Genomic DNA, 11,095 nt, shown 5'->3' on the forward strand with positions numbered 1-11,095 from the left:
AACAAAACTGACTTTGAATCAAAAAATTCATTTTTTATAATCAAACTCTTGTTTTCTTTGAATCTATGAATTATGGTTTTGATTCAAATGAATAATTTTTGAAAGAAAGAATAAATTTTTTGAATCGAATAATTTTGGGCTTTGATTTGAAAGAAATTCTTTGATTTAAAAGACATTTGTTCAATTGCATATTTCTTTTGAAACAAAGTAAATTTTCTTTTAACCAAAGAAAAATGCTTTCGAAGGAAAGGAATAATTTCTTTAAATAAAAACTTCAAACTTAGAGTTATTTTGGATTGAGCGAGAAGAATAAATCATAAAAATAGAATTGAGTTTGGCCGGTTGTGTTAAAAATCTAAACCAGTTAATCAGAGTTAGCTAAGGAGAATTCAGGATGAAGAATGGTAAGTGTATCCGTTAATAAAAAAGGGAATATTTAAGAATTTCTATAAGCGCTTGCATTGTTACAGGACCACTGCTGATTCCACCCTAAATTCAGCGGTTAGTTTATCTTCAGCCCGATCTTAAGCGGCATCTACCAGTCGGATGGCAAGGAAAGCCAGCAACGAGACTTGCTTCCGGAAGTCAGCTCACGAAGAAATGCCTCTACGCCAGACTGGTGTCACCGAAATTTAGGATCGGACCATTCAATTATTTACATAGTGAACAAGTGTTTTTCTTAAGTTCGTGAATAAAAAAGAATTAAAAATTTTATATTTTTCTTTTTATTATTTAAAATTCCTAATAGGAACTTCGGAACAACTGAAAATATTTCTTCCAATTGGAATAAAGAGAAAGAGTTCAATGAATAAATGCTTTTAAATCTAAATCTTTGTTACATTGTAGCAAACGAAAACGACTCTGTATCGAATGAAACTGTTTTTTGTTTCAAAGGATTAGAATTTTGATTCAAAGATTTTTCAAAAGAAAAATTTTTTGAAACAAAGAAAAATTCATTTGAACCAAAGGAATTTTTATTTATCCCAAAATCAAAGGAAAAAATCCTTTGTTTTTGCGGCACTTTCCTTTGAAATAAAAAATCTTTTCGCTGCGTGTAGGTACATGTTTTGAGTTGAAGAAAACTTGGATTGGATTATTAGTTGTATGTTCAGTTCAGAAATTTAAGAGGGAACTAGACCTATATTTTTCTGGCGTTTCTCCTTTTTAAAAGTATTTTACGATATTTATTCAATTATGCTTGCGCTGGTGGCACTGAGATCTGATACACAGTCTAGCTTAGTCACAAAATCTCCATAGGGAGTGTCATCACAATTAAATAAAATTAAAAAAAAAATACGTAGCCGAGAAGATTCAGCTTTTGCAGCATACTCTTCAGAACTGTGGACAACTTTATTGGTTTTTCATCAATGAAATTCGACTTGCAAGGAATCATTTTGTTTTTCTATAGATAGGTTTGTTGTAGATTTACTTTTTCATTTTCGCTTACACTCATTTCCAAAGACATTTGTTGAATTCCATTCTGTCAAATGGCCGCATCGTAAAAGCTAGATTTTCAGCTTGAAAAGCACAAGCAAAAACGAAAGCCTTTAGTTTTGAATAACTACTAAGTGGCCACAGAAAGTGTGAAGCATAACGAAATTTGCTTTTCAGGTTTTGATCGTATTTATTATTCCATCCACACATAATGTTAATCCTACAAGTAGGTATTTGTAAGAAGAGATTTTTTTAGGTCTAAAATGTTAAAAGACGTAGCTAAAACTTAATCATCAGATACACAATTTTTAATTCAAACGCCGGATTTAAATAATAAGGTTTGTTGAATGTAGAGAGCAGTTGGGTTTGTGTTTCTATGTTATTTTTTGGTTTTCGTTACATTTAGAGTAAAAAGATGGACCTTTTGCTTTGCTTTGCTTAACATGAGTGGATACATATTGCGATCATTTTGTGTTTTGCCTGTTAAACGAGAATTCCTTATAAAGCTAGTTTTCTAATTTATAAGTGAATGAAATGGTTCCAGGTTTTCGAGATACTGTACATGAAGGGCAGACTGATTTGCCGTGTGAAATGGATGTTGCTTAGACTTTTATTTGTTGAGGTGATTTCATCGTTTACTTTTGCCAACAGCTTGATATCAAGCGAGAGAGACTTTGTTACGAAATATTCAGTCCGATTTGAACGCTATGATGGGTCATGGGTAATGGAATGATATGAATGTTTCAAAAAAATGTATTATCAACTCATAATTTGTACGCAAATCATGTTAAACTATGTTCAACAACAGGTCGTAAAATGTGAAAGAATCTGTTTTTCGGAGTCGAAAAACGCAACTTTAAGATAACAATTCAATATGACCGATTAAAAAATATCATATCTATTCTACAGCAATTCAGAATCCGAAAAACACAATTGACCGAGTATGGACGTTGACATACTGAGGCGCTCGACTCTATGCGTCTCAACTATTGCCATTTACTTTCCATTGGAAAGGCTCAGATCTCACATATTGGGAACTAAAAAGCCAAAGCCGATTTGTTCAATCGTTCGCTAAAGTTGACTTTAAAATCGGCGCGTCAGTGCGTCATCAGCCTATAAGCTGCTTCTGTGACCTTCGGTTATATAAAACTGTAGAGTGAGAAAACTAATATCTGTAGTGGATTTCAATCTGAAATTTTTCGCAAAAAAGATTTTTAGCATTGACCTAACATGAGACAGAAAAAATCTATTTCCTCTAAATAGTTCATCGCAGTGGTGTCAGATTCAGTATTGTACTGCATTTTGATAAAATACAAAAAATCTGCGAATATTTTGTTACCAATATACGAGCTTTTAAAGATTTCCTAGTTTTATTAATTTTACTGTTTTAATGTATGTACTCATAGATTTGGTTTGGATCATGCAACATTAAATGCCTTTTCGCTTGAGTTTATGAGCATCGAACTTTTTCGATACGAACCAGTTTTTTCATTTGTTTCTTATTTAATTTCTGTAAATATTCTATATTCAGCAGTTGGAAAAGCACAATAAATATCATAAATATATGTTATCTAGAAAATAAACTCAGATATTTTATCATTTCCATGACTCGGTACACATTAAAACATACATTAAAAGACATTCTGAAAATCAACACGTAATTATAATGCGACAGACTAGACAAACCAAAAAGATGGAATCAATGGTTAAAGTGAATTTAAATGACTTCATCGGTTAAAAAAATATTCTTAATGTTGAATAAGAATATTAAACAAAAAAAAACTATACATTAAAATTGCGGGTTTTAAACTCGCATTTCACATTGTACGTTAAAATTATTTGTTTATGGGTAGGTGAGAAAAGTAGTGCTGATCGAATTATCACAAAGAAAGTGTAGTTATCAGTAATATGATTTTTTACGAAAAAAAAATCAATTTTATAAAATTCAAACTGTGGTTCCATATGCTGCACTAAATACAGCCCTAGTACTATCAGTATCTAACGAAATGTCTTCTGGACTAGCCAGATCAACACGAATTTGTTCGAGTTGTGTGTCGTTTTGGGAGTTTGTACTGGCACTATTTAAATTTCCTGGCCCTCCGCTTGTGTTGCTACTGTAGGTGTAGCTTGTATTTCTTCTTCTTGCCGATATCACCGACTGGCCATCGCTATTGGCCCCCCAATTTCGCAGAGTCCAATGGAAATGCGACGGTGCAGAAGGTGTTTCATCGACAGTCGCTTCAATACTGTCACGCTTGGTTGTGACTCTAGACTCGTCTACATCTTTAATAGCAGATGATGGCATTATGATCGTTACCTCTCTATTTGTACAAGGAAGCGTATCACTAGCTCCTGCAATCATGTCCATGCTGTCCTTGGTCCCAGAGTTAGTTGAATTTGAATCCAAAGAGTCGATGCTGGAATCAATGGCTGCTAAACCATCGACGCTTATTCCTACAGAGCGATTTCCGTCAACGCCGGATTCTTTGAAACGAACGATGGCCTCCAGGTCGCCTTGGCATTCTTCTATGGACCGTAGAATCTCCCAACAAATGTCCGACTCTATTGGAATCGGGTGATCAGAATCCCGATTATATATTGATATGGCTATATGAACAGGATGTGGAATCGGTAACGGTATAAGCAGCTTGTCGGCCACGTGTTTCTTCAACTGTTTTCGCTTCCAAGGTTTCCAACTGTTTCGTGATTTTGCCGTCGGTATCGGAGATCTTCGAGCCCTCACCCGAGGTGTCGTTAGGCCAGACGATGTATCGCTAAAAAAGGTAGAGCATTTATATTTTTTCATCATAAGTAGTTCTAAAGACTTACTTTCTTTTGTCCGCTCTTCTGGAATTGATCATTACTCGCGAGCGTGGATTAAAAGCTGAAACCTCCAGGTATGGCGAATGTACTTGAATATTGCCTCGTGGGGCGTATACATTCCCTAACAAGTCTGGACCATTTATACCCATTATATCGCTGGTGTTTTGAACCATTTCAGTGTAACGAAACATATCTAATTGTGCGTGTGGCTCAAGTTTGAATTGCGTATCGGTCTCCGAGAGAGGTGTCAAGAAATCTAAGCTGAAAATGTCGGCATACAACATGCCAGCTAAGCCAGCCCAATCTCCGACAGAAAGACCCTTAAAACAATAATAAATTTAATAATTATCTACGTTTAAGTACCTTAAAACTTACTTTCGCATCCCAAAACTCGTCCTCGCTAATCGATAATCGAGCAATAACATGCGAAGGATAAAACTTCTCCAGTAAATATGCTGACTGCTGAATTACGATTTTTAATTCCATAGTGTTTAGCTTGATGCGTGATTTCACAGCTGTGGTCAGTCCGGTTTGCAGATCGCGCCGACGTTTTTCTAATTTCTCGTGCAGTGAAGTCATCAGGTCTTGACATTCGCGTTCCAGCTGTCGATAAGGTCCCATCGATTTGGAAAGCTGTGCCGAAAATGGTCCGAAGCAAGCGTCAATAAACTGGCTGAAGTCTTTCTGCGGCTGACAGATGACCGTTTCCATTGAATGTTGAAATGCCTGTTGATAGGTAAATCAATAATTGAATAATTTAGTCTCTAAGATTTATAATGACAGTTTTGAATCACAAATTAAGAAAAATGAGTTTGATAAAATAGCCTACCTGTAATTCGTCCAGTTCCATTTTCGCCTCGAAGGCTGCCAATGCCTGTTCGGGTTTGATAGCAAAATAGTAATCCAATACTAGTCCGGGACCAGCAATGCGTTTCACTGCAAAGCTATCACTTGCTGGTACCCTGCCGCATTTTTTGATAAACAAATGGAACGTGATAGCGTCCCAGAAAAGTCGAATCCAGTAGCGACTTACTCCAACGAACAGCACAAATACCGAAATCAGCGGGCAAATGAATACCGCCACCACAAGAGCAATAACTGGTTGAACGAAACCTTGGGCCACTATATTCCACCCGACTGCTTCAAGAAAAATACAATATCTGTTACGCCGACTTTCGTCTGGACAGTCCAAGTCATACACCAGCATCATATAGAGGTGCAGAGTTACTGTTATGAAAGGCATCCACAAGGGCGCTGCAATGGCGAATGCAATACTGCACAAACTAACACTTATGCACAATAGAGGAAATAAAGTTAGTATCAGGAATGATCCCAGGAATCCTTTTATAAAATAGTTATAAAGGCGATTCAAATGTCTAGTCATGCCTTTCCCAACGAATCCTGTATCTGGCTCCGTTTCGAAATGAGTTCGTGCCTTTGAAATGTGTCTCCACAACTCCACCAAACGTGAACACATAGTCTGAGTTATGCTAGTTTTTCGCGGAAATAACGTTCCGTTCACTTGGGACAACTCCAGATCCCCCATAAAAGGTTTCACACAGAACAATGCACGTAGACCGAGCGAGCTGCACCATGGCACAATGACACCCAACAGAAACATTATATTCCATGTCCAAGTCCACGTTCTCTGGAAGAGATTCAACAGACGCCACATTGGCCAACGTGTGCTAGTCGATCGTACGAGTTCTTTTTCGACCAGGAACACCGGTTGACTGGGGTCGGACCGAGGTGTAACTATCGAGGTGGCCTGTTGAGTAATTACAGTAGGAATGATTTCCGAGTGGCCCTGGAAACTTCGTCGAATAATCCATGATTTAGGTGACCATATGCGGCAGGCCCACTGGAAATTTCTCGTAGGGGTTTTGGCATTTTTCAGTTCTTTCAAAAGAACCGGCTCTCGCTGTAAAATATACAATTTTTAATAAGTGTTACAAATGTAGATATTTCGTTGGAAACGATTACCTCTTTCATAAACGCCAAATCACGGCTCAAAAAGTAAACCGTCTGATGCAAGTTGTGCTTTTGTGCGATCTTCAAAGCTTCCTCGTGGGCACCCCAGGTTATCTTGGAAAGTTTGGTCTGTTCTGCGTTCTCCAATTTTGTGCGAAGCCAAGGGGTAATCTGTGACAGGACAGGATGTTGCTCTTCTAGCAGTTTTCTTTGTTCATCTCGGGATTTTTTCAACTCTTTTTGAATCTTGTCGACAGCTCTGAAATAGGAATCGAAAACTAATTGTTTATTATCTATTCTCATTAACCATGAGCTGAGTTTGATTTTCATACTTATGCATTATGACTACAGATTGAGCCTGTTGCACCAAAAGTTGAGGAATGTTTTCGCCTAAATCTGCCAGATCGGAATTGGTCAATATCGAGGTGTAGACTCGTTGCAAATATTCTTTCATCACAGCATCGTTTACTTCCTCCTCGATTTCGGCATCGGTCATTTTGCGCTCACGCAACTCGGCAATCAGTCGTTCGCGAAAATGCAAAAACCAACCACGTGTTTCCTTTTCCAGAATGCCCACCAATATTGGTAGCGCTTTACGCATGATGTCTTTGGAAAACAATCGTAAATCGATGTCCTGCCCTTTAGGGGTCACGTACAAATACGGGACGGGCTGTGCCTGTTGGCAATTGACATCGAACTTTTCCATAGTAGCACGTCGCAGTTGATGCCGTACGTAACCGCACAACGAATCCAAACAGTCTTCGTACTCGTTCTGTCATGGAGAAAATGGGAAAAAGTGCTTGATAGTCCGCCGGTAGGTTTTTTCAATACTAATACTTACTCTACAAACTAGCTCGGCAACTAAAAATCGACACCTTTCCTCTTTAATCTTGTTATCTAAATTATGGGCCAAGAGTGAGGGAACACCTGCCAAACATTGTAAAATCATAATATTAGTTTCCTATAATTTGTATTTCAAACCCAAATACTTACCAACGATCATGTCGACAAGCTTGACTAAACCCAGCAACAAAGCATGGGCTGCATGAGCAAGGGAGAAAAAGTGCCCTGTCAGTCGACTCTTGGCCGTGATTACCAGAAAGCGAGCTGAAAGGGCTAGATCGTTTAGCAATGAGTTGCGTGTTCTCTCGGAGCCTTTCTGCAGAATCTGGGACAACCTCCAGCGATGCATTTGGCCCGGGAAATTCAAACTGGGAACCTCGAACTCCCTGTAGATAGCGGTTAAAAACGATAGTGATCAATTGTCCAACACTTTCACCTACTACACGAATATATTTTTCTTTCTTGATTTACAGAGGGTTACAAGGTCCGTACTAGATACACTCATAGAAACATCAAAACATAAAAACAGAAAATCAGCTACAGAAAGGAAATAAATTCAAACATCGACGTAGGTAAATGGTTGAGGTGTGCAATCTTATGGGGTCTCCTGTCATAAGTTGATTCAACAAATGAACTTTATAGATTCTATCCGTAAAATAAAAATCTTACGACTTGTCTGTGTCAGGAACGTGAAGAATAGAAATTTAACTAAGTTTAAACGTCCTTAAGCCTTTCAGTATACGAATTTCTTAAAAACACATAGCTTAACTGTTTACATTTTACAGTGATAATCTCGATTTCATGCTGCTTATCTAATACTATTTGAGCCAATTTATTTGAAATTGTTCAAAAGTCATAAAAAAAATTCACAACGTGTGCTTCAGATATGCTTTTTACTTATAAACACAATTCAAACTTCAAACAAATAGAAGAAAACGGAAAACCAACGCTGATCTTGATCATTACCCTGTCAACTGTATCGAGTCCAATTGTTCCAAATTTAATTTCTTCGGTTTGCCGAATCTGTCCTTTTGCAAGCTTTAAGGGAATATTTACAGAATTGATAGAACAAAATATATTATATGTTAAGTCTTATTTAATGTTGGTGGTTGGAAATTGCAATTGAGATTTAAAAAAAAAAACGATACCATGTGTTCTGTGTGAGTGTTAATTAGCAACACATTTCTCTTCGGAGTGGAAAGAATCTGAAAACTAAGTGAAACGGTTCCATTTCATCACCTACATTGGGGATGATATTTAGGTACAGCAATAGGGGTAAATCATACACAAGTGTTCTAAATCGGTGCCCATTGTTTGGATCTGTGAACGGAACAATTAACGCGAACGCAAATAACTGAGATTGAAATTGCGCGCCTGGATATCACTAGGCGCTGCAGACTGGCGATGAATAAAAATATAAACTATTTGAGAGTGTTTATACGCAACATACCCTCTCTCGCGTAACGAACGCAGCTGTGTGTTGTTGAGAAGGCGCGGCTCACCCGTCCCATCGGCCGCAACCGCATCCAGTTCATCGAAGGAGGGCGCAATAAACAAATCGCGCAGGTTGATGGGTCGTGATTTCCTATTGGTACTGGATGTATTGTTACCTCCAGCTACAATTGCACCAACATGTCCCGAACTTCCGCCCACCTGGTTATTGATTGACAGGGGTGTTGGCAGATCTGCAAAATTTATTATATTCTCAGTTCAAATATTCACATCACGCTCTGCGATGGTCGATAGTGAATGAGTGAAACTTACTGATTGGGAAAGTTTTCCAGTGGTACAGAAACTGCTCGGCAACAGATTTTATATGTTCGATCAACTGTTCGACCTCCGGCGGAGCACCGATAAGATTGATATGGAAGAATACTGGCTCTTTCTCCGGGGGCAACAAAGTATTCGGCCTTACCAGCGGAGTGCTCGTGGAACCCAGCGGTAGCGTTGCCGAATCGCCTGTCTCCATTACTTTGCTTTAACGCTGTGCGACCCGAAAGTTAGCGGTTTTATCGATAGATAGAGAGCACTTGGGCATACACATGTATCGTACGTTTGATTATCAAAACATGTTCATGGCTGCGAAAAAAAAAGAAAAGTTCTACATTTAAAGAAAACTAAAGCCTAGTCCACACTAGGCAACATGAACTGCGATTTTTGTTATGAGACGAACTTTGTTGCCTGTTGTTGGAAACCTGAGACGGTCTCAGTGTCTCCCGAAGAAAATGGGAGACGCTGAGACCGTCTCGAGACGAACCGTCTCCTATGTGTGGACTAAGGCTATGATCATTTAGTATCCGGGCACCTTATTTCGATAATAGCTACGTTAATAGAGCTCGGACATGCAAAACTTTAGTAGCGTTGTATTGGTTATGAAAAGGACTATCTTGCCTATTTTTGATAGATTTTTAAGTTAACATGTGTTTGAGATATTTACGATGCAAAAAGACATGGATAAAATAATTTTGCACAAATTTACTCATTTTACGCATTTTGTGCCTCGAAAATTCTTCATTGTTGACTTGAAAGCTAATGACTGTTGATTTTTTCTGATTTTTTTTTCGGACCAAATGGTTAAGAAGTATAAGGAGCCACTCTAGGATCAACACGAAGTTTAAACCAACCATCGGAATGCAACCCTTGATCTTAAATATGGTAAAAAGTCTATGGTTATTGGGGATAACTGAATGCAAACTCTTTAAATAATGCAAAACATCCATTTCCGGCAGGCAAAAAGTGTTGCCTGATTAGTAGACACCAAGTAAATAACTAATAATGATCAGTTCCAAAGATCGCGATCTGTAAATCTGGTTTTTACGCAATCTAACAGATGTGTTCTGATGGACCGGGAAATTTATGTTTAAACCGAATTTAAGATGTCAAATTCTTCGAGATGCCTACTCATGAAAAGGTTCCAACCAGATTCCAATTGCTTTTTCTAGGTGAGTTTGTGTAAAATATCATGATTTTGCAAAGGTTTTGCTTCTGTGGTATTAAAAAATAAATCAATACATGACTGAAGAAAGTGTGCAAAGACAAAAAAAAAGATTTTTTGAAAAAGTTAGAGTATTTCTTGAAATCATTGATAAATATTTGTTTTATGTTTTTACATTAAATATCATATTAACACCTTCATTTACTCCATAGAAAGTTTTTCGATCAAATGAATAGTTTTTAAAATACACACGTTTGTAACTGCCCGGATACTAAATGATCATTGCCTTAGGCTTCAACCAAGATAGGTAAATGGAAAGGTAAACATTGCGCTTAATCTCAACCGACAGATCCGTGTAAACGCAGGATAAAAACTAGTTACGAAATTTCAAACGATATGTATCTATGGGATTCCAAACGAAACTACGATTTATGGAAAATTGAAAGCTTTTATTATTCAAATAAAATAAGTAATCAGTCGCATTCTTTTAAATAACTTGTGTGACAAAAGGTCAAATTTATTTAAATCTTTCAATATTCCTACTACACGACAGTTTTTTTTAGAAATATAACAGTATTTTAGCGAAATAATTGAATTCCGGAAATCCTTTTTTCAAATTAAATAGTAAAAATATGCTTTCATTATGACTTGTTACAAATCGTAATGAACCCTACTTTATTTTACATACAGCAAAAATTTATAAAATGTCAGTAAGAAATAAAAAAAAACTTCAAGCTTCAGCTTTCTAAAGCACTAAGTGATTTTTTTTCGAGCAATTAATAACTGACTTACAGCGTTTTTCCCGAAGCAGTTTTTTTGGATTTTTTTTTTCTTAGACTTACTTGAAAATAAATTATTGTACCTTAATATTGTCTCAGAATAACATTTGAGTCCTGTTTCAAGCTTGCCAAAACTATAAAATTTATAAAAATCGGTTGAGTAACAAGAGAGCTTTAGTAGAAAAAGTGTTAGGGGTCATTTGACCCCCCCCCCCCCCGGCGGTATAAATAGGTCGATATATACAGAGTGTCGGGTAAAAAAGTGGTAAAAAGTTGCTAGATTTGTTAAACTTATGGTTACCAAACTACT

General features: G+C 37.2%; 1 protein-coding gene across 2 annotated transcripts; it reads right to left on the minus strand.

The window, feature by feature from the left end:
* Positions 1-1,294: 1,294 nt before the first annotated feature.
* Positions 1,295-10,513, minus strand: LOC129751698 (uncharacterized). 2 transcript variants are annotated; one of them, XM_055747361.1, is made up of 11 exons: positions 8,836-10,513; positions 8,522-8,756; positions 8,038-8,109; positions 7,222-7,457; positions 7,070-7,155; positions 6,561-7,000; positions 6,241-6,487; positions 5,087-6,178; positions 4,633-4,983; positions 4,264-4,577; positions 1,295-4,208 (listed from the first exon to the last, which is right to left on the minus strand). In XM_055747361.1, the coding sequence occupies exons 1-11, from the start codon at positions 9,038-9,040 to the stop codon at positions 3,380-3,382; spliced, it is 4,107 nt and encodes a 1,368-aa protein (XP_055603336.1). In that variant the 5' UTR covers positions 9,041-10,513; the 3' UTR covers positions 1,295-3,379. The 2 variants fall into 2 exon arrangements, with proteins under 2 accessions (XP_055603336.1, XP_055603337.1); XM_055747362.1 differs by lacking the exon at positions 8,038-8,109 and having other exon boundaries at positions 8,836-10,511.
* Between the last annotated feature and the right edge of the window lie 582 nt (positions 10,514-11,095).

Source organism: Uranotaenia lowii, chromosome 3 (assembly GCF_029784155.1).
Source record: "Uranotaenia lowii strain MFRU-FL chromosome 3, ASM2978415v1, whole genome shotgun sequence".
In the NCBI taxonomy this organism is placed as follows: Eukaryota; Metazoa; Arthropoda; class Insecta; order Diptera; family Culicidae; genus Uranotaenia; species Uranotaenia lowii.

Excerpts from the sequence above, each read along its gene's own strand:
- LOC129751698 (XM_055747361.1), bottom strand. The coding sequence starts at position 9,040 with ATGGAGACAGGCGATTCGGCAACGCTACCGCTGGGTTCCACGAGCACT. Across the intron at positions 6,488-6,560 it reads TCTGTAGTCATAATGCATAA|AGCTGTCGACAAGATTCAAA; the intron begins GTATGAAAATCA and ends TTCCTATTTCAG. Across the intron at positions 4,578-4,632 it reads ACGAGTTTTGGGATGCGAAA|GGTCTTTCTGTCGGAGATTG; the intron begins GTAAGTTTTAAG and ends TATTGTTTTAAG.